General features: G+C 40.8%; 1 protein-coding gene across 6 annotated transcripts in view; it reads left to right on the top strand.

The window, feature by feature from the left end:
• hectd4 (HECT domain E3 ubiquitin protein ligase 4) overlaps positions 1-24,099 on the top strand; it is a 270,502-nt gene that overhangs the window by 173,596 nt on the left and 72,807 nt on the right. For all 6 annotated transcript variants that reach the window (XM_078227339.1, XM_078227343.1, XM_078227340.1 and 3 more), the window contains exons 33-45: positions 2,533-2,679; positions 6,990-7,174; positions 8,140-8,293; positions 9,044-9,324; positions 10,885-11,074; positions 12,156-12,237; positions 12,818-13,020; positions 14,845-14,980; positions 16,759-16,941; positions 18,054-18,218; positions 19,420-19,589; positions 20,965-21,080; positions 22,244-22,347. In XM_078227339.1, coding sequence (XP_078083465.1) covers positions 2,533-2,679; positions 6,990-7,174; positions 8,140-8,293; positions 9,044-9,324; positions 10,885-11,074; positions 12,156-12,237; positions 12,818-13,020; positions 14,845-14,980; positions 16,759-16,941; positions 18,054-18,218; positions 19,420-19,589; positions 20,965-21,080; positions 22,244-22,347 — 2,116 coding nt within the window. The remainder of the gene's footprint in view (positions 1-2,532; positions 2,680-6,989; positions 7,175-8,139; positions 8,294-9,043; positions 9,325-10,884; positions 11,075-12,155; positions 12,238-12,817; positions 13,021-14,844; positions 14,981-16,758; positions 16,942-18,053; positions 18,219-19,419; positions 19,590-20,964; positions 21,081-22,243; positions 22,348-24,099) is intronic.

The raw sequence follows: 24,099 nt of genomic DNA, 5'->3' as shown, positions 1-24,099 counted from the left end.
TCTTTAGTGTTATTAAATATCTGCATATTTTCCTCCTCCATTGCTCAGTTTTCTTGCACAGCTTTTCACCAAACTTCCTCCACTAACTTTAGACATGGATAACTTGCTAATGTAACAGCTAGTGATGGGAAAACCATCTCTTCACAAAGTGGATTTTTCTTTTGAAATTTGGAAGGACATTGTATTATTTGGACACATTGCTTTTTTTTATATAAAGGGCCTCAGTTCGCCTTTGGACTGGGAGGAATAATACCTTTACAAAAAAAACCCTGACCAGCATGGTACTTGAGGGGGGGGGGGGGGTAGTTTGTTAGTTTTGAATGGCAATCACTTTAATTGATGGGGAAAAGAACTGAAAAGAGGTTGAAGGCTGGTGACTTACTGGAAATCACATGACAAAGACAAGCTTGAAGTTTTGAACTTGTTGTTTTTGAACTGTCTTTTTGGGGAATAAGCTGAGAAGGAAGGCTACCTAACTGACTTTTTTCCTGCCTTACCTGAAATTCTGTGTGGGTTCTTAGCCTATGGTCAGAGAATCCTAACCTGAGTGTAACTTGTCTGAATTTGAAAACCTGCAAAGCTGAGACAAAAAGAATTGAACCAGCTCTGCATACTCCTCCACATCGAAGCTCTCTTATTCAGAGTCTCCAGACATTTATGGGGCCAGCTGTCTGTCCTCAGACAAGGGAGCTCCAGATCAATACTGTCAAACTCAGAGCTTTATTCTGATGATTTTTTTTCATTGATCATGGGCGTTGTTGGCTCGGCCAGCATTTGTTGCCGTTCCCGAATTGCCCTTGAACCGAACTAGGCTATTCAGAGGGCATTTAAGAGTCAACCATATTGCTGTGGATCTGGAGTCACATGTAGGCCAGACCAGAAGCGGACGGCAGATTTCCTTCCTTGAAGGACAGTCGTGAACCAGATGGGGGTTTTGTTTTACAACAAACTGCAGTGGTTTCACAGTCATCATTGGGATTTTAATTTTTTTAAATTGGATTCAAATTTCACCATCTGCGTGGTGGGATTCGAACCCGAGTCCCCAAAGCATTACCCTAGGTCTCTGGATTACTAGTCCAGTGATAATATCACACTGCCACCGCCTCCTCTAACGAAGCCTGGCTAAAGCCTCTCATAGAACCATAGAAAATTACAGCTCAGAAACAGGCCTTTTGGCCCTTCTTGTCTGTGCCGAACCATTTTATGCCTAGTCCCACTGACCTGCACTTGGACCATATCCCTCCACACCCCTCTCATCCATGAACCCGTCCAAGTTTTTCTTAAATGTTAAAAGTGACCCCGCATTTACCACTTTATCCGGCAGCTCATTCCACACTCCCACCACTCTCTGCGTGAAGATTCTTGTGTTACCACGCCGCCATCGGGTCTGGGCAGCTAAAAGGAAACTGCTGCTTGACACCTAAAGCAAAATAAGATCATTATGGGTACTAGTTGTGCAGTTAAACAATTGGCTATTTTGATGAGTAAATTCAACTTCTAAACTAATGATACAAGTTGTGGAGTAGTGGGGCTAGATAATATGTGCACACCTCCCACCCAGAATCACAGAATCCCTACAGTGCAGAAAGAAGCCATGTGGCCCATCGAGTCTGCACTGACCATAATCCCACCCAGGCCATATTCCTGTAACCCCACATATTTACCCTGCTAATCCCCTGACACTAGGGTCAATTTAGCATGGCCAGTCAACTTAACCTGCACATCTTTGGACTGTGGGAGGAAACCGGAGCATCCGGTGGAAACCCACGCAGACACGAGGAGAATGTGCAAATTTCACACACAGTGACCCGAAGCCGGAATTAAGCCCGGGTCCCTGGTGCATGAGACAGCAGTGCTAACCACTGTGCCACCATGTAATACTGGTAATGTTACTGCTCCATAATTGTCGAGCTGCAGACACATTTCCAGCAACGTGAATGGGATCTTGCTTTATTCCCTAGTCCAGTCCAAAGTATTGAATTCCGTTAGATGCTCCTTCCAGGCCAAGAGCTGCCATATCTTAAATCAAGTCATTGTATGTGATGCTAGGCAACTATTACCTATTAGCTGCAGGATTGCAAACAAACAATATTAAAAAGGTTTAGGCAAAATTTTATAGGTAGGGGAGAAAATATTATTCTTCTTGTCCAGTTTTATATTATTATTTAAATTGTTTTTACTACTCTATTCAACTTTTTTTTTCATTTTATCCCATTAATCTTAGTTCCCCCTTGGTTTCCTATGCAGCAAAATTCAGTTTCTGAATGAATACTAATGTATAATCCAGCAATGTGGCACCTAATAGTTTTTTTAAAATCCCCTGAAGGGCATGTTCCAAGACAGCTGCAAGATTGATGAATAAGAGAGAGGATAATGAATGTTTGAAAAACAAATTTCTGTACATATTGTTTGAAGGATTTGCACTTTTTTTTAACGAATAGAGTTTAATTCAGACGCTGGTGTTGGAAGGAAGTTATTTTGCAACTGAGAATGTTGTTTCCCATTGATAAACATTTATTTCTGTTCTCTCAGGATTGAAGAGCTAACATGCGGTGGGATGGTGGAGCAGGTTCAGGAGGCATTTGGCGAGACCATGACATCAGTTGTTTCACTTTGTGCCCGTTATCCAATTGCCTGTGCCAATAGCATCGGCCTACTATGTACCATACCATACACCAGGTAGGGAATCATGCTTCTCACAGCATTTCAATGAATTGGGAGCTAAATTATCTATTGATCCAACCTTTTTTGTACTCTATATACGTGAATGATTTTCGATTAACATAGCCAGCTATTTAATATATTGTGGTCTACATGGGCTTCACCAGTTAGGATATGTTTTTGATTGGGAGTAGTTTATCTGTCGTTGTTCCCTCCACCCCCACCGCCACTGAGCAAGGAACTCACGGACTTCACCATCTGTTCAGTGCCTTTGCTGCTAACCACACACTGTAGCCTTAAATCCATATTTTTATCTTTTGCTTCTTCCTCCCTATATGACCTGTCCATACACATCACCTATGTCTCCCACCTACTCTTCTCATTAAGCTTGGGGATAATGCAAATCCCTTCCTGGCCCTATGCTAGCTGAAATTGTAAACACTTTCCTCCCCTCAGTTACTGTCTTCCTCTCTTTCAAAATTGCTATCACCTCCCACAAACCCACCCTGGAACCCTGTTTTCTGGAAAGCAACAACCCCATCTCTGACCTCCATTTTCTTGCCGGAGTTTTTGAACATTTTGTTACCTTCCAATGCATGTCCATCTTTCCCACAACTCCAGTTTCACTCGCTCTAATCTAGTTTCAGTCTCTGTCCCTGCAATAGCACTAAAACGGCATATACCGAGGTTGCAAACGATATCCAGTTTCACTGTTGAAGAATCGTTTTGGTGTGCAGATTTTTTTCTCATTTGACAAAGGACGTAAATATTGTAGGTGGTTCAGAGGAGTTTTACTAGATTGATACCTGTAATGAGTGGCTTCTCTTGTGAGGATAGATTGGACAGGCTGGGCATGTTTCCATTGGAGTTTAGAAGAGTAAGGGGTGACTTGATAAGATCCTGAATGGCCTTGTCAAGGTGAATGTTGAAATGATGTCTCGTCTTGTGTGTGAGTCCAGAACTTGGGAGTACCTTTTTAAAATTAGAGGTCGCCCTTATAAGGCAAAGATGAGAATATTTTTCTGAGGATTGTGCAACTTTGGAACTCTGCCTCAGAAGATGGTGGAAGCAGGGTTAGTGAATATTTTTAAGAGAGGGGTTGAAAGGTTCCTGTTAGGCATAGGAGGCAAAAGTTATCACAAGTAAATGGGAATATGGAACTCGAAACACAGATAAATCAGCCATAATCTTGTTGAATGACAGCAGGGTGGAAGGGCTAAACGGCAGCCTCCTGTTTTGTATGTTTATATGTTCATTGTTTGTCCTTTAGCACATTGCAGGCTTTGATACTGTTCACCACCATCCCCAATGCCTCTCTTCTAGCCCAGTAGGATAACCCTCACTATTAACTATCTAATTGTAGCAAGATTATTTCCAGCAATGTTTTAGCTTCCCGTCTGTGTGCCTATTTCATAGAATCCCATTTTCTGACCTTGTGATGGAGGGAAGGTATTAATGAAGCTGCTGGATATGCTTGGGCCCAGGAAGCTCCTCTGAGGAACTTCTGTAGTGATATCCTGGGCTTCCAGCAACTACAGAATCTTTTTTATGCTCCGTATAACTCTCCAGTGTAAAGTTGTCCCCATTCCCATTGACTTTAGTTTGCTTAGGGCTCCTTGATACCACACGCACTAAACAACTGCTTTGATGTCAAAGTAAATTCAGTCTTTTCTCATCTCTGGAATTCTGTTTCTTTGCCATGTTTGGACCAAATCTATCAAGCGCTTGATAGCATTATCGATGACACCTGTCGCATAATTGATGATTGAAAGTAGACCGATAGGTCTGTAATTGGGCATATTGGATTTTATGAAGGCAGTATATACCTGAGAAATTTTCCACTTGGTTGGGTCGAGACCAGTGTATTGGAACAGCTCAGCTCGGGGTATGGCTCTTTCTGCAGCACGTCTTCAGCACTACAGCCAGGGAATTGCCTGTGCCCATAATCTTTACTATATCCAGTGCATGGCAGTAGCTTCTTTATCAATGCTCACCTCCGCAGGAGGCCAAAAGGGATCATCCACTGCGACTTCTAACTGAAGATGATTGCAAACATTTCAGCCTTGTCTCTCTTGCATTTACACGGCGTGCTCTGTCATCTTTGTGGATATTCAGAAAGCTGCTTCCTATTATTTTTAATAATTTCGCATTTCACCAAAGCTCTATCCTTATCCCTTTCCTTGTCTCAATGCTGCTCTTTGGTGGCATTATCCAAAAATACAGCATCAAGTTCAATATGTATTTAGCCACACCTAGCTCTATCTTTTTATTGAGAATATTGAGTTCATAGTTCATGTGTTTTAGAATATAAATTTGAGGAATTAAAGGTTTAAATGTAAAAGTTGCGAAACTGTTGAGTGACATTAATGTTAAGACAGATCAAACAAACCTGGGTTTAATTGACCTGTGTTTATCTTACACATTCAGAATTTGAAGTGAATCAACCTGCTAACTTGTAAACTGAACATTGCAGAAATTCTGATTTGACTCTGCAGACCTTGTGTGTTGCTCTTCTGCCTCCCAAACAGAAAGTGCAACTTCAATCTAACCAGCTTTGCAGAGTTTCTCACTGTGGAAACAAGTGACATTGCTTCTGAGCTCCACAAGGTGAAAGTTGCCTCAGCAGCTTTGCACTGAGGGCCTCAAAAACATTCAAAGGCCTTTCAATAGGAACATTATAAAACAAAATATTAAACTGAGCTACATAAGATATTATTGACCAAACGTTAGGTCCAAGAGGTAGGTTTGAAGGGGTGTTGAGAGACGTGTTAGTGAGGTAGTTTGTCATCAGCATACATATGAAAATAAAGGTTTATTTCTTAGCCTGTGCTAACATAGCTCAGTTCACCCAGGGTGCGAGTTGGCTAGGCTGGGCTAATTATTAAATTGTTGAACCCATAGGGAATAAGTATACCGTAAATACATTTTATCCAGCTATTTTACAAGCTGAAAGAAATGTAATGTATTTTATGTTTAACTTTGTGCAACAGAATCTGATGCCTGCGTGAGTTCTATTTAAAAACCTGACCTACAGTTCAATGCATCATCATCATTTGGTTTCATATATCCATATGTATGATCAATTAATGACATTAATAGACTGGTTCCAGAACTATCCAGCTGGTACAGTTCTCCTTGCACAGCAGAATGCAACTGTATCTCATTATTGTTCTGTGGAACTTCTGCAATGTAATTAGTGCTGTTCATGTATTTGCCAGATTTAATTTTATTTGTGATTTGTAAGGCTTGTATTTAAATTTTTGAATATTCCGTCGTCGGCTATTATATGGACTATCAACAACAAAAACTTGCATTTGGAGAGGGCCATTAATGTAAAACATGCTAATGTCCCTCTAGGAGTGCTAACAACCAAATTATTGACATTGAGCCATGTAGAGGTATTAGTACACGTGACCACAAACTTGGTCTAAGAGGTAGATTTTAAGGGGCATCTTAAAGACAAAGTGTAATGGAGGGAATTCAAGAGCTTAGATCCTAGACAGCTAAAAGCACAACACAGTGGGTCAGTGAGGGCATGCAAGACAGCAGACATGGAAGAGAAGAAAGACCTCAGGATTGGTGAAGATTTCAGAGAAAGGATGGGCAGAAAAATGAGAAATTGAAGTTCAAAGTATTTTGGACTGGGAACCAATGTAGGTCATCCAGCACAGTTGAGCATATCTCATTGCACACTGTGCATGCTTCCTTGAGGAACATGGTACTGGCACTCGTGCAGCTGAAGTTTGCCAAGCTACACAACCCAAATAGTACATCTTAATGAAACCACTTTAAATCCAAATGTTGTTTTTAATGCAGTTGTTTAGATTGCCAGTATGTGTTGTGTTCGTTGATCTCAGTTGAGCTAGCGGCATGGGAGCTACAATTATTCTCTGTTCTAGGGTCAGAGAAAGTCAACCAAAGTACCGATTTCAGGTCACTATCCAGTTATTCTGGAATGGAGGAAAACGTCTGCATGAGGTAAAAATGGATTATTTCATACTGTGACACCTAGAGGCAGTCTATCAACATTCACTGGTTACTTTGACCTCTAAATAGTCACAATAGAAGGGATTGGGGGCCATGTAACTGTGCATAATCATGAAGGGAGATTTTGTGGGTGATCGAATTTAAAAGGCACAATTATCAATTTGAGTTCCAAGCAATTGCATCTTACACAGCCAGGAAAACAACTTGGAAACTACACAAAGGATTTTTTTGACAGTGTAAGCTGCTGTTGATCGGATGTTCAAGGAGTTTTACTTGTTACAACCTCTGTTCTGATGTATTGTTTTGCATATTTAGAAATCTTTTTGTTACCCCACATTTAGGAGTGAGGAGAAATGTCTGGTGCGGAGTGGCTTGGTGCAGCTCATGGACAGACTCTGTAGCCTGACAAGCCAACGAGAAAGTAGCTCCAGTGAAAAACAGACAAGGAAACAGAAGGTAGCCACTATGGCCTGGGCTGCCTTCCAGGTACTGGCTAATCGCTGTGTAGAGTGGGAGAAAGAAGAAGGTGAGTGTTATTCGTAAATGTAACCATGTCTCTCTCTGCTCCCACCCTTTCTCTGTTATGACCTTCAAACTATTAAAACCCTCACTTAGCATTCATTCATTCCTGATTGATGTCATCTTTCTTGCACTCTACTTGACCTTGGTTTGTGTCCCAAACAATGGGTCTTGGCTTTGTGTCAATTAAGACAAAACCTGAAGATCCTTGCTAATTTTGTGAAAGGATATTGAGGTTCAATGTGAAGTTTTTTTGGTTTTAATAAAAAAAGTCAGTGATCTCTTTTTGATAGCCTTGCCTCAAAGTACCGAATGGTGCCAAAGGAAAAGGGTGTTGACCACTTCCTTGTACTAGAGGCCAGTTCATTGTTGTCCATTTGGATGTGAATGGCTGCTTATAACTTAAACCTGTTTCCGACAGTTGGAACATCTGTTTACTGAGTCTTATGTTGGACCTTGTGAAAATCCTATTCTTTGGAATGAAGAACTGACATCGAAGCACTTTGCTGCTTCAAGTGCTCCACCCAATGGTTGCTTGTGGAACAACATTAGGTTGTTTCATGCAGTAGGTAATGCTTTGCTCAGTGGCAGTGTGAATCACCCTACTCACTATCTGACAAGAGATCAACCAGTTATGTGAAAAGCAGGCAAGACTGTAGTTAAATATGCAAGAATAAATGAGTAAATGTATATTCACCAAATACAGTACAGATCAAGCTTTGTAATGTCAGCTTATTTTGCTTTCAGTTTTTTTTATTATACCTATCTCTGAACTGAACCTGTGGATTTTTCTTAATGAGTTTCCTTCAGTTCAAGATCAAAACTAATCTTTGTGGGCCTTTAACTTGCTTTTGGCTTGGCCTGTTGGACCATTCTCCAAATACACTCTGATGTATTGGGGTCTTAGTGCAAGGGGCTGGATTACTTATTACTACTGGTTCATTTAATATGTATTTCATTTTCTCCAACCAGGTGTATCAACAAATGCAGTGCATTCTGGGTTAGCGCGTCAAGTGTCAAGCCTATTAACCAATCATCTTGCCCGTGCTACTGAGTGCTGTGGGAATCAAGCAGCAGGGAATGACGCGCTGCAGGATGTACTCAGCCTACTAAATGACCTTTCCAGGTAGGGAAACATTTAACAAAACAGTTGATTAAAGATGCATTCAACAAGGTGTATGTACAGTTTGAAACTTTAGTGAATCTCATGCACGTAGCGATTTTACAACCATCAGCTGCTTTTTGTATAATGTGTACAGTATAGTTTTATTTTACTGAAATGTAGTACATGAGTGAAGCGGATTGAAAATACCTGCTCTGCTGTCATTGAATTGAACGACATTAATATAATCTGAACAGTCCTTTTGTTGCGTGCTGTCTGAATGAAGGAAATGGGGTACTCTTATTCCACTTTGTGTTTCTTTGGAGTTGGCTATTATGGACAGTGATTGCTCACAAGCAGAGGGCCACTTTTTAATTCGGTATGCAAACTGATTTTGAGTGAAGTGAAATTGAGCCCCTTGAGCTGCGTTGCTTAGCATGATGCAGTTTTGCAGAATTTCAACTTTAAGATGTTTTAGTGCAAGCTACAGGTGACGAGCATATTAGTAGATAAATTCAGTGTTACTGATTTTTATTTTGTGTTGAAATGCACTTTTCAGAATGTTTTCTGTATATGTCATTCAATATATTTAAAACTTGGTTTAGAAAACATCTGAATAGGTGGAAATGTCAAGTAACATGAAGTGACTGATTTTTCAAGCACCAAGTTATCTTGCCTGAAATATATTCTGCACATATGACTTTTGGAAACTAGTGAAACAAATATTTTCAGCAGTCACTTAATCATACATTTTAACTCTGATCTTCCTATCAGAAGTCAAATTGGTAAAGCAATCCTCAGCCAGCCTGCCTGCGTGTCAAAGCTCCTTTCATTATTATTAGACCAGCGGCCATCCCCCAAGCTGGTACTCATCATCCTTCAACTTTGCCGTGCTGCCTTGCCTCTCATGAGTGTGGAAGATTGCGGGAATGTGGAACTGCCTCCATGGAGCTATTCTGTACCTTCCCTGGACAATGAACAGGATGACCCTGGTGATCCTGCTTCAAATATTGCATCACTTCTGTTGGCTAAACTTGCTGATTATGTTGTACCAGGTAAGTTGTTGGCTGGACAATGATTAGTAATGTACAGCTAAATTGGAAGAGAATTTTTGCCATTAAGTATGAGTAATCTGCCTTGCCCCTCTCGAACCATTTTAAATCTCGTTGCTTGTCCTTGACCTGGATTTGGCAAGCATTTTTCTCTTGCACTTCAAAGGTTGTTAGTTCAATTTAGGCAGTTATTTGTATAACACTAAAATATGCAAACTCTGTCCCTTTATGGTAAGAAATTATTTATTCTATGAAAGTCACTTGTTCTGGTGTGTTCTTGGTTTTCAGGTGATGTGGAGCATTGTGTGTATCTTTTTATATTGAAAGAACTGTTTTCAGGCAACAACAATCTTCTGGCTCTGGGATGACATTGTGGCAAGATCAGGTGCTGAGCTCCAGGAGATTTTTGCACTGTCACTAAGAGCAGAGCTGTAGAAAAAAGGGTTACAGTGTCTGGAGCTGGTGTGGTATCATCGTCACTGTTACTGGCACAAGTCCATGTATGATTAGTGTCTTTTTTAACTAATTTTGTGGCATTAGCCTCATGATTATGGGTGGCATGGTAGCACAGTGGTTAACACTGCTGCTTCACAGCTCCAGGGACCTGGGTTCGATTCCCGGCTTGGGTCACTGTCTGTGTGGAGTTTGCACATTCTCCTCGTGTCTGCGTGGGTTTCCTCCGGGTGCTCCAGTTTCCTCCCACAGTCCAAAGATGTGCGGGTTAGGTTGATTGGCCATGCTAAAATTGCCCCTTAGTGTCCTGAGATGCGTAGGTTAGAGGGATTAGCGGGTAAAATATGTGGGGGTAGGGCCTGGGTGGGATTGTGGTCGATGCAGACTCGATGGGCCGAATGGCCTCTTTCTGTACTGTAGGGTTTCTATGATTTCTATGATTATGCAAGTATTTTAATTCATAAACATGAAGACTCTGGGAGTCTAAAAGATGCTACTTACCTGAAACGAAGGATTCGGTTTCCTCTCATTTATCTCCCTCTAAGTCCTTCCTCCCCTGAGGGCATTGTCTTGCTGGTATAAGTTTTTTGTTTTTGGAGTCAGCTCCTCCAGTGCTCTCCGTGGTGGCCGTTCTTTGTTTGTGTGTCTCGGCAGTTTAATATTAGCAGGCTATTCCTCAAGGGGATCACAGCTGAGCCTGATCTGATCTTGAGCTCAAATTTACACATGCAGACTCTGCAACAGTTGATAAATTGTTGATCGGGGCAGTCGTGGTGTTTTCTTCCTTTCACTAACCCAAATATGCTGAGGCATGGTGTAAAAATCGAGCCACCAACATCATAGACCAGTTTATTTATTGAGGTAAATGTTAAATCTTGTAGTGGGAATTACTGTTGGTGACATATCAAAAATTGACTCTGCAGTTTTGTAGAATTATTTGATGGGGCTAGAATTGAATAGTGTAAAATGAGGAAATGACATAGTTAAGTTTTTGCCTTGTGTTCACATAGCTTCAGTAGTCTAGTATGCAGGAAATCTGGCACAGCAATGGAGCAGTATTGGCCAAATCTGTTTGTTTTAGAAGCTGAACATTTAACACTCTGCCCTCAGGGTGTCAAACTGTGCTGTCTCCCAGCACATCAGAAGCTGGTTCTTCCTTTACAAAATCCAGTCCAAAGAGCTCAATAAAAACAGAAAAAGATGGTGGAGAGGAAAGCGAAGCAATAGATGGTAAACTGTCGATATTAATACATAAACGTGAAGATCAGTCATCCCATGAAGTCCTTCAGCCATTACTCAGGTAGGTGCAGCAGTAATGTTCTCCTTTTCCACCACCTACTTCCTCCTCCCCAAAAAGATACTGGGTTATGTCCACCAGCACTGACTATTCTTAAGCATTTTACCCTGGAGGTTTCATGCCCCCAGATTTCAGGTAAGCCTGGACACGGAATATCAGCAGACTGTTTAGCCATTGGTTTGGGGCAAGGATTACAATCTGTTCCAATCCTGTCCACACACTCACAGCCTACCTACGCAGAGATATCATCTTTGTTTGAATTGAATGTCCATTAGCAACTAAAATCCACACTTGCATACTTTGCAGAATGAATCAGAAGTAGCAACCCTGCTTTTTCCCCCGTTATAGATCAGAGACCATAAAGTTGACCAACCTGAGCTGAGACAATTTTGCAGGTGTAACAAAAGGCCATTAATTGAATCTGGGAGTTTCCTCTTTTAAATCATTCAGATTTTATCTGTAGCAACACGGTGGCACCGTGGCTAGCACTGCTGCCTCACAGCTCCAGGGACCCGGGTTCGATTCCCTGCTTGGGTCACTGTCTGTGTGGAGTTTGCACATTCTCCCCGTGTCTGCGTGTGTTTCCTCTGGGTGCTCCGGTTTTCTCCCACAGTCCACAGATGTGTGGATTAGGTTGACTGGACATACTAAATTGCTTCTTAGTGTCCCAGGATATGTTGGTTAGAGGGATTAGCAGGGTAAATGTGTGGGATTATAGGGATAGGGCCTGGGGTGGGATTGTTGTCAGTGCAACAATGGGCTTAATGGTCTCCTTCTGCACTTTCGGGATTCTGTGATAACCCTCTGTGATTACCACTGCTGTTGTTGGCAGTGGTTCACTAAATTAGGACTGCAATGTGAAAAGGTTTTGTTTTAACTTGGGATTTCAATCCAAAATTAGACTTGGGCTAAAGTGGTACCTTCTATCACTCCCTGAACAACATAAGATATGCTGGATGATCTTTTGTGGCTATACAGAGAGTAATATAGCATGTAATAGCCTGTATCAGCTGAGAATGCAGTACAATTGTGAAGTAAAATGTTCAATTATGCTTTTACATCATTTCAACTCTTTCCTTTGTAGTAGTTCAGAGGGGCGTCCTTTCCGACTGGGCACTGGAGCTAACATGGAGAAAGTGGTGAAGATGGATCGGGATATGACTAAAGTAAGGAATTATGAGAAGTTAAATCCAGTTCAGAGAATTGTAAAAGACCCTGACAATTGTAACATCCTCAGCATGGACTGGGGATCACTCATGGGGCTTTCAATATCTCCATGACTCATCCTGCACTCAGCAAAACCTTTGACAGTCGAAAAAATTAACTTTTATCTATGGACTGAAGCAAATCAGACCAGAGTAGTCGTGTGCTGAAAGAAATACTGTTCTTCAATAGTAGTTTAAATCCTTTTAACAAGCTAAATCGTTTCCTTTGACGTAAATATTTTCTATTTATTAAAAATACAAGTTCCTGCTCTGAAACAAATTGCTATCCAAATGTAACATTGTGAATATTCTGTCCCAAGTGGACATTAACACTCAACAAAGTACTTTTCCCTTTTTATTTTGACAAAAGTTAAGAATTCAAGTAAGTGGATCAACATTAAATTGTAATAAATAACTCTTCAATCTTTCAACTTGCTTGTGGAATGCCTCTTTCTTGTTTAACTTAAGTAGAACAGTCATTTGACATTCCATTGGCAAAATATATCTGATGGAGCACACTAATTATATTTTTGTTTTGCAGAGTGGGTACTGTGAAGTTATCACAGAAGAAGCAGCTGCAGCCTTACGCAAGGCTACCAAATGGGCACAGTCAGGGCTAATTGTAAGCGTGGGACCGCCAGTGGAGGCTACGAGTCAGGAGGCTACCAGTGGACTGACAACTGGTGATAAGAAGAAGACAGCTCAGACATCCATCTGCAGAGAAAAAAATGCAGAGCTTGCCAGGTATGAGATGGTGAGAGACACAGGAGAAATGAAGACCAGATAATGAGGGAGTGTGCCTTTCTAGTGTGGGTGAGAGTTAAACTGTTCAAGCTCTGCTGTTGAAGAATACCATTGTCTTATTTTTTTTGAATTGTGAAGCTAGTTACAGGACCAAGATCTGGAATACAGAACACAGACAAAATTGTAGAGGGGCTAAAGCTAAATTAGTAATCAGATGTCACCGTTGAATCATAGAATCCCTACAGCACAGAAAGAGGCCATTCAGCCCATCGATTCTGCACCGACCACAATCCCACCCAGACCCTACCCCCACATATTTTACCCACTAATCCCTCTAACCTACGCATCTCAGGACACTAAGGGCAATTTTAGCATGGCCAATCAACCTAACCCGCACATCTTTGGACTGTGGGAGGAAACCGGAGCACCCGGAGGAAACCCACGCAGACACGAGGAGAATGTGCAAACTCCACACAGACAGTGACCCAAGCCAGGAATCGAACCCAGGTCCCTGGAGCTGTGAAGCAGCAGTGCTAACCACTGTGCTACCGTCAAAGGTAGATCAAAGACCTGTTGCTTTTAGGTAGAAGAGGAAGCTGAGGGATGGAACAAAATATACAGTTTTTAAGTTCCTGAGAATTAATTTGCTGAGTTATAATAAAGATTAAAATTTAGTCATCCACCCTTGTATTGTTAATCCAAATTGTTATGGTTTCCTACATTACAACAGTGACTCTATAATCTAAAGTGAGTAAAATATTACTGAGACTGGAAATCTGAAATAAAAATAAAATGCTTTAAATACCCAATAGATCAGGCAACAAATGTAGAGAGAAACTGTTAACACTTCAGGTCAATGAAAAGTCATCGATCTGAAATTTTAGCAAAATACTGCAGTTAATAGAAATCTGAAATAAAAACAAAATGCTGGAAAAACTACCAGATCTGGCAGCATCTGTGGAGAAAGAAACAGCGTTAATGTTTCAAGTCCCTATGATGTCAGAGCTGAAGAGAGGTAGAAATGTGGTGGATTATATACTGTATAAGAACAGGTGGAGCAGAGTGGAAGGTCACTGATAGGTGGGAGCCAGGAGTGTTTGCAACAAAGATGTGGGGGGCACAAGACAGAGGAAGCTTTACTGCAAGTGTGAAGGGCTCAGGAAGGTGCTGATAGTGGCATAAAGGTACGGTAATGGAATGTATAAATGGAAGAATTAGGTCCAACCTTGTGATCAAATCCACCGACAAGGGTGATGCCATTGTTATTTGGCGCACTGACCTCTATCTCCGCCAACTCTGTGACACTTTCTCAGACACTTCCTCATACCTCCCCTAGACCATGACCACACCACCGAACATCAAGCCACAACTGAGTTTTTCCAGCATTTTCTGGTTTAATTAACCTGAAATTTTAGTTCTGATTCTCTGTGCACAAATCTTGCTGGATCTTCTGTGTGCTTCCATTTTTTTTCTCTTTATATTTTGATGCTTTAAGGCATTGTGTGGTTAAGAGAACTGCTACATGCACTTTTCCCCCTGTTTGGCCTGATATCAGTTTAATCAGGGTCTAAGACAGAACAGGACAGCTTGGTCAATATTGCTTGCAATGCACACTTATTTCTGTAGCTCTTCTATGTATTCTCTACTTGTGAATTTGATTAGAGTTGAAACAATAGACAAATTACTAAAAGGGGAGTGTGAGGGCATCTTTCTTTTCCAGAATAATTTTGAAATTGGATTATGACTTGAGTCCTGGATGCTTCCCTTTTGATTTTATTTTTTTGACTTGAAAACATGAATCTTTGGTCTTCCCCCTCCCTGCAGAACTGACCCCGTCCGACCATTCATTAGCGGCCATGTGGCAAACAGCATGGCAGCAGAGGTGATTGCCCTGCTGCACAACTTGCTGATGGCTCCTGAGTTCAGCACTGCCCAGATCTGGACCACCACAGCGGAAAAAGTAAGCAAGAATTCTAACTTTATTTTTCCACGTTTTTACTGTTGTTGATACTTTGAGCTAGTTGCCGATGGTTGTTATGGACCCTCATACTAGTAACTAACAGGCTTTTCTGCAACAGTGCTATACGGTGAGGAAGGGCAGTAAAAGGCTTGCTGTGAAATGTGATTATCTGCAAAAATGTTTTTAATTCAATGATGGTATGTTTTAGTTTTGCCAAAATCATTAGTAATTGGTTTGAGTACCTAATTGATATTTCATAAATTTTGGGTCATTGATCTACCAGTATAGACAATAATCTGCATGTTCAAGTGAATGTATCAATGCACTCCCTGTTATTAGCTTTGAGTTAGGAAACAAACAAATGACTGGCTCCTGTAATTTTGCTTTTTCGTAGTATCTCTCTAACATTTTAAAATGGGAGAAAACTTAGATCATGTGTAAATGTGATGGGCAGTTGACTGGGTAATCAAAAAAGTTCAAGCAAGAAAACTCACCAGGTTGGACCGAGTATAGAAGAATTTTAATTATAGTTTCTGTCCTTCTATAGGAGGGTTGTTTTAAGGTGGATAATTAAGTTTCTGGTGGTATCTTTATTCTTTTGTGGTGGCCTTGAAACCATGTATGGCATTTTCTTGCATCTTGCCTGCTACAGCCTAAGTTTCTCCACAATGAGCTCCAATACTTCTGACTGCTGATTTTAGAATGGATTTGATGTTCGTTTTATATTTTAGGATTTTGTAAGCCGGAATCCTCAGTTTTGGTTTTCAATTTATTAAATGCCAGTTGCACTGAAAAGATACCATCAATCTTAATTGTACATTGGCACATGAGTGTTAGTAGTTTTGTCGGTGGAAACAAACTAACTAAATCTATGGAACTTTTGAAGATCAGCTCAGCGTTGAGCAGCTTCAACATGATTCTGTTGAGCCTCAGTAGACATAGAAGGAGGAGATAGGATCAAGGCCATGGTGTTTTTGGAGGTGCAGGGTGCTAGAGTTGAGGTAAAGGTGTTCTCATTTGTGACAAGTCTTCCATGTTTTCATGTTCACTTCTGATGTGTATATTTTCAATTCTTGGATCTTTCCCATTGCTTATCTTTACATTGTCCTCGGCAGCAACATCGGATTCAGATTTTGTTTGTCAGTCAGTGATGTCTAGTTTTATCTCTTGACAATTTTCTGCCATGACTGATGTACTGGCAAGTTGACTCAAAGTTGGGCAGTACTTGCAGCTCAGCATTAGTGATCCTAAATCCCTATTGTCTTGGGCCACCTCTAGAAGCACTATGCCTCAGAACCCATTCCATTCTCTTCCTGCAAGCCTAAGTCTCAGAGCTTCAAATCCTTCAGACTCCATCACCAACACTTCTATTTCCATTTGCACAAAATTACTTACTTTTCCTACACCAGTATTCACTTCTGCTGAAATTTTCATCCACCTCTCATGCCACTTGTTATTCCCAATGTCCTCTTCACTGGCCTTAACTATTGAATTCAACACAAAATTCAGCTCTCCAAGAATGCTGTCCACTTCCTACTTTGCTCAGTATTTTCCTTGCACTCTGTGGTCAGTGACAACCATCCTGCTTCCATGTACAGGAACGCTCACTTCAAAAGCTTACCTAATTATTCATGATCACTTTTAACAACCTACCTCCACATCGCCTCCATACCCTAATTATAAATGCCTTGGAGTGTTTTGTTACGTTAAAGGTCTTGTGTAAATACATAGTTCCTTTTTAAGTACTTACTGAAATCCTGTTTCCCATCGTTCGACAGGTTCTGTCTCGAGCACTGATGTACATCCCTCAGCTTGGTAAATATGCAGAGAGTGTCCTGGAGAATGGAAGTAGCAGTGGGAGGAAGTTGGCAAAACTACAGGCTATTGGGCGGCAGGCAGTGGCAGCGCTCTGTGCACTTGGGGGCTTCAAAGAGACCATTAAAATAGGATCTGAAGTGCAGGTAATGACCCATTGTCCACATGTTTTTCTCGTGTGCCCATGTGCAAGACCTTTGTTGTAAAATTAAATTTTAATAGAAATTATGCATCCAAACTGATCTTGTTTTTTTTGTGAGCACTTTCAGAGATTGCTTTGATATTTCAGTGATTGACGTCAGTAGTGAGATGATTCATTTTACCAGAAATAACTTCTCCCTGGGCATAAGCTCTGTGGATGAGCTGAGGTAATTGGAGGTGTAGGTTACATGGCATTAAAGGCAATACCCAAAGTTGATAAGGCTGTTTTTAAAAAAAAACAAGGGGGTTTAAGGGTTAGAGACAATAAAGGTCAACAAATAACGATGAAGCTGCATAAAACAATCTCAGTAAAGCATGGTGCGATATTGTGCTCCTTGTTGGAGGAAAAACTTTAGTCTTCAGTGGGAGTTCAATGTAGATTTGCAAAGACGATACTTCCAGTAAGGAAATACAAAATATGAAGATTTGAAATTTTGGGTTGCCTTTTGTTGGAGTAACACTGATTCTGGGGTGATATGGGAAAAGTATTTAAATGCAAAAGGGTGGTATATATGAAAACAGATCTTGTATTTCCAGTAGTTGAAGCATTAAGAATGAGGGGGCATAGAAACGAGATTAAATGTAAGAAATTTAGAGCAGAGGTCAGGAGAAACTTGTGCAAAATCATGAGGCTGTAAAATTCACTTTGTGAATTACTGGTTGAGACAGAAACTAGGTCAAGTTACAAGGTTCGATTAGGTGTATGAAGGATATGAAGAGATATGGAACCAAGACAGCTAAATTGTGTTGGAGTATGAATCAGCTATGATCTAAACAAATGGCAGAACAGATTCAATGGAGTGAATGGCCTCTGTTCCTATGAGATAAAAGGGTTGAAGGGATATTGGAACAGGGTTGCTAAATTTGATTTGGACTTGTTTGTGGTGGAGGGGGGTGGTGGTCTGCTGATGTCAAATTGCGTTCTGTGGCCTTTTTCTGTGTTATAAACTTCTAATTCTGTATATTTTTTAAAAAGCTGGGAATGTAACATTTTTGTTTGCCTTAATCACTTGTAATGTACTTTAGTTTTTAGACATGAGTTAATGTTTTCTCTTAGGTTTCAGGGAAGGGGATATCTGGAAGCATTGGAGTGGTGACCTCTATTAATGAGCAAGAAGGTATTGCCACAGTCCGACTCCCCTTGTCTGATTTTCGAAAGGCTTCCAAAGCATCAGACACGGTGACTGTTCCAATATCAAGACTGTGTACTCCACGATGTGAGGTTAGTTGCTTACAGAAACCAGCTATGGAGTGGGGCTGCTGATAGTGAAATGGCAACCATTTAAGTCAGTGCTTCCCAAACCATTTTCTACTGTGACCCCATTTTAATGCTTCACTCTTGGTGCGACCCCACAGTGAAAATTGGGGTGTGGCAGGGGAGAGTGTTTAAGCAGGCAGGGGTTCAAGCAGCAGGGATACAAACGCAAGAAACATCTAAGACATGTTTTGAAGGCAATTGGGCCTTAGAGCTCATTAGATTAGGCCATGCCCACAGGCAAAAATAATTATGCACATTTAAAGTATCAAATTTGAGTCTCCATTCCACAATGGCCATTGCTGCTTCAGAGTTCGCAGCCTATAGTTTGGGAACCTCTGATTTAAGTTGTGTGGAAATATTGATCTAAGAATAATCTGTTAATTGTTGTACTGTCGCATGAATTTGACCAGTGACTGCAATAATGCATTCCAGTGTGCTTCTGTGGTGCTTGCCTCCTGCTAGATACAAAATCTGGCAGAGCAGTTTGTATAATATCCTGTATTTAAATCCTGTATTGCAAGATCATCTACCACTGCTTTGTACTGAATGCTGGCATCTCTCAGCTGCATTGTTCGGGACCACATCTCATCCCCTCCATCTCATTTACTTGGATGTGTTAACTTCATGTAATGTTAATGGAGGATGAGGTGGTAAGATTGCACTGGTCCTCATCTCTCTTGTTTCCCACCACATCCCCCCCCTAATAAAATTGTGGCTTATTTAAAAGTCTATTTAATCCAGGATGATGTGAACAATTGAAAGCACATATAATGTGTTTCATGATTTGTGCAGTAAAAATTTTGGACAATTTTTGTCTCTCTGCTGTTTTGAATAATTTGAGTCCTCACTCAACCCCAGAGTCGTAAGACTATGGTTTCAACTGGGGTTCATCATGTGGTGCATTCCTAGTTTTATCAATAAACTGACACAGCAGCAGGTGGATACTGGTTGATTTTGGAGTGCCTTTGGTTCCACACTATCTTGGCTGCAGGTCATTGAATGCTGTTGAGATGGGGGAGAAATGACATGGGAAAGAAAATGGGGGAAGTAGTACCCCAAAAATGTTGATGGCCTTAGTAGTTTAACAAAAAAACTATTAAAAATTTGTGATACCGTTAAAAGTTGTACCTTAACACGTGCTTTGATTTTTTAATGTACTTTTTAGGCCTTGCCTTTGCATAAACTGTCCATCACTGAGAAAGTAGTCCAGGCAGTTCAGTCCATGTTGCTTCCACAGGAGGGGAGTCTCTCTATTCTGACTTCACTCCCTGCAATTGGTGATGGTTCCACTCCTGTGATGGCAGTAGTGCGACTTGTAGCTGAAATAAGGACAAGGTAATGTAACCTGGCTTAAGTTATATCTTTTGTTGCATTTGCCTTTGGTTTTACCCTGTTCTCAGCAAATTATAAAAAAGTTTTTTTAATGAAACAATTTGTTGTGCCATATTTGAAAAGCATCCTTCTTAAATTTGAGTTCCTGACAGACATCGTTTACAAGGAAAGAATATGCTTAAAGATCTCAACAGTGTTGGTTGGTGGGACCATAAGTGATCTGTAAAATTGCTTGATGAATTTGATGTTTTGGACCTAGATTGTTCGTGTATATGAGTGATTTCTGTGCTATATACTTAGACTTTATAATTGAACTGAGGTGCCAATTGCCAAGTCAAATTTCTTAAAGCCATGTATATTCCCAGTAACCCTGATTTAAGAGAAAGTTGATCATTTGTTCAAAGATTTTGCCTGAAATATCCTTAAGATTTCAGTGTATCTGTGGCAAGGATGTCGAAGTGCTGGCCAAGTCAGCGAAACCCATATCCCATGAAAGAATAAATTTTTAAAATGGATAATTTGTGCCAAAATCTTAGTAGCTTTTGAACTCTAGCGAAGAAGGTTATTGATCCTTTGAAGAACAGTTTGTATAGTTGCACGACTAATTCCAGATCATGTCCATGTGAAGACTTGTGCAGTTTCATTGACAAAAAAAATCAATTGATCAGCAAAAAGGACCTGTTTAAATTTGAAGTAAGGACAGCAAAGTAATTGAGGAGAAACCTTGAGGTTCCCGGATCCTTGCCTTACCAGACCTCCTCTATCTGAAAAAACCACCTGGGACTCCCATGTTAAGTCCATCGGAGACCTGGGCATATTGGATTAGTGGTTTTCAGTTCATCCAGTATGTTTATAAACTGGATATGGCAGTACGTTATCCAGTTAATTTATTGTTGACAGTTCTGTTGTTCTGTGTTGATTCAGGATGCATGACCAAGAAAGTGTTCTGCTATAGTGACTCAGGACACACAACAGTACTGAATCATAGAATCTCTACAGTACAGTACAGCCATTCGGCCCATCGAGTCTGTACCGACCACAATCCCACCCAGGCCCTACTCCCATAACCCCACGCATTTACCCTGCTAATCCCCCTGACACTAGGGTCAATTTAGCCTGGCCAATCAACCTAACCCGCACATAGCTTTATAAGTTTGAGAAAATAGGCAATTTGGAATTCTGGGATATCATCACTAAATGTTATCTTTTCATTATATTTAACTTCTGTCTTAAAGACACAAAACATGTTGATTTTTGTCAGTGAGGCTAAACCAGCCCAAAAACATTACAATTCACCCATTACGGTAAATGGTGAGTGGTGCTGTAACTTCAGTTCTTGATTACTTTGATGTAACTGATAATTCTGTTACTTTTATAGAGCCTGCTTAGTGATGGCCCAGTTACTGGAGGACAGTTTATTCTGTGAGGAGTTCATTCAGCAGTGTCCAGCAGCAGTAGAGGTCCTAAACCTGGTGGCACAGGAGTGCAGTCCTGGTATGTATCGTTGTTTTAAACTGTGGTTAAATGAAGTGGATTCCGAGTTTGTATTTTCAGAATACATGTTTCTTGCCAATATCCTTGAGATACCATGGGCATGGAGCACAAAGCAACCACATAAAATTAACTCTTACCAACTAATACCGTATGCAAAATGTTACTTAAATTGAATAAACTCTTGAATGAAATCCGCACAATGTGGATCATGTGTGGGGTGGAAGCAGATTCAGTCATGGCTTTCAATAGGGAATTGGTTAATCATCTAAAGAGAGAAAAAAATTGCAGGGCTACGGCAATAGGCAAAGGAATGGGACTAGCTGAGTTCTTGCAGAGAGTCAGTACGGGCATGAATGGTCTCCTGTGCTTTTAACTATTCTGAAATTCTGAACCAGAGATTACAAATCTGTTACTGTCAATCACTTCATTCTCAAGACTTATGACATCTATCAACTGGTCAACTTTCATAGAAAATCATAGAAACCCTACAGCACAGAAAGAGGCCATTCGGCCCATCGAGTCTGCACCGACCACAATCCCACCCAAGCCCTACCCCCATATCCCTATATATTTACCCACTAATCCCTCTAACCTACGCATCTCAGGACACTAAGGGCAATTTTAGCATGGCCAATCAACCTAACCCACACATCTTTGGACTGTGGGAGGAAACCGGAGCACCCAGAGAAAGCCCACGCAGACACAAGGAGAATGTGCAAACTCCACACAGACAGTGACCCAAGCCGGGAATCGAACCCAGGTCCCTGGAGCTGTGAAGCAGCAGTGCTAACCAAAGTGCTAACTTTGTTCTTGAGATTCTCTTTGTACTGTTATGATTTGGAATCACCGTTGCTCACATTAAAGTCTGTTTGACTTAAAGCCTTCCAAATGTTGTCATAGTGATGTTACGACTTCCCACGTTTCACCATTTCATTGTTTTCTTCCTATAGCAGTTGAGGATTTTGGTTGCATTTCTGCACCAAAGGTCAAAATAACCAGTTTGTTTGTAAGCCAAGGACAGAGCACAATAATGAGGTGTTATGGTGTCTCCTGTGTACCTGATTACAAAAATTGTCTATATGGTACTGTGCAGTCTGCATACTTTTGTTTCTTGCAACTGCTTATTCATTCATTTTATGAAGAAAATACCCTCTTATTCTCAGGTGAACGATTGGTGGTCGTGGAGGCTCAGTGTGAGAGACTGCGGATGTTATACCGTGACTGTGCTCGTCCCCCTCCTCCCCCACTGCAGTCTGACAGGAGACAGGTAATAGTACTGCAAGGAGCATGTAATGAAGTCACATTATTACCCACTCTATTGCTCCACTTCACGGAGATGCTGACGTTATTCCACTGAGTATTCTTTTCAACATCACTTCAATTACTTTATTAGCTTCTCCACCTGAGATTACCTAATTCTGTGATTGGTTAGCCAGCTAGCAACATAACCTGTGGAAGATGAGTCAGTCAACCAACTCCTTTCTACCCTTTGGAATCTGTTGCTCCATAACGGTCATTTTAATAAGGTTTAAGAGTAGATGCACATAATTGAAACTCCGATACTAGAAGGGATTTCACTGACTCTCAAAGTTTGGGGAGTAAAAGCTCATGCAGACTTAATGGACCAAATGATAGCCTCCCGCGCCATAACAATTCTGTGATTCTATTTAGTAATACTGTTGACTATGTCCCAGTTTTCCACATATTGCATTTTACATGCAACTCTGCAGTAGTTCAGTACCTGGACAGCAACCTTTTATATCAGAATAAATGCATTACACCATGTTACGGTAGGATTGGTTTATAGCTTCCTGACTGTGCAGCGTCGCATTTAATAATGTGCTGGGGAATCTCCCTGGGAAATTCCCAGATAAGGGTTTATTGAGCAATTGTCCAGAAGGGCAGACTTCCCTTGGAAAATTGCGCAAGGCTGGGAACATCTGACAAAGCGATTTTAAATCGCTAACTTTGGATGGTTCTGCCAGTTTTCCCCTCAGTTATTCTGGAAGAGTTAGAAGGAAAAAAAGCAGTTCTAACTTCATATTCACGATTTTAAAGACCCCAGACAAAGCCCCGCACGGATCTCCAGAAGACCACGCCCTCCATCCTGACACCAGACCCACCCAACCCGATGTCTGAAGCTGGTCCCCCACATCCTGTTCACTTAGTACCGTAAAAAGGGGGCATGTCCTTCACTGCACTCCATTTACACTTTGCTGCTGGAGATTTGAAATTCCAGTGAAGGTAAGTCACTCCGAGGAAGTTGCTGGCCATTGGAACTTCAGGAATCGTCATGTTTTAATCATGTAGTCATTGCAGTTTCATTGTTCAAAGTCCTAACATTTATCTTTCCCTTATTTGTATTTCAGTCAGAACAGATTCCAAGTCCCATATTACATTTCTGTATATTTTTGATGTTTAGAAAAAAAAATACTTTTTTTGCTTACACCTGTGCATTGTTGTACATGTTTGTACCGCAACAAAGACCGTGGAACTGCACCACTTCCGGTCATTTGACCATGCTGCCTTATCAACAATAGCAAGGAAGTGCACAAGGGTGGCCATGGGTTATTTGCTCAGTGATACCTTTTTTTCCTTTTTTCAGGTAGATCCTAGTGGTTAGAGAACTGAATCAATGTAATTCAGTAAAGAAAATATAAAGAAATAATTTGGAGGTGAAGTTTTGCCAATTTTCTCCCCTTCTGAAGATATTGATTCTTATTGGGAAACTGGTTATTATCCAGTGCCTCACCCAAGTTCCTTTCTTTGTGCATAAGCTCAACCAGTGAGTGTAAAAAAAAACTGCATAAACCCAATTCTGTTCTTGTTGGACATTGAGCCACATACTTTCCAAAAGGGTCACTGAATAATGACCAGGAAAGGAATTTTGCTCATTTTTAAATTTTATCTCTCCCTCCCAAGCCAAATCAATTGATGTTTTTATAGAAATCAGCTAGCTCACTAGATATATAAAATTGAAACTACTTCTAGCCTGTATCGCTGTGAATAATCCCAAATG

The sequence above is a fragment of the Mustelus asterias genome, chromosome 13, assembly GCF_964213995.1.
Source record: "Mustelus asterias chromosome 13, sMusAst1.hap1.1, whole genome shotgun sequence".
Lineage (NCBI taxonomy): Eukaryota > Metazoa > Chordata > Chondrichthyes > Carcharhiniformes > Triakidae > Mustelus > Mustelus asterias.
The sequence above is the reverse complement of the archived record's forward strand: the minus strand, read 5'-3'. Positions and strand labels throughout refer to the sequence as shown.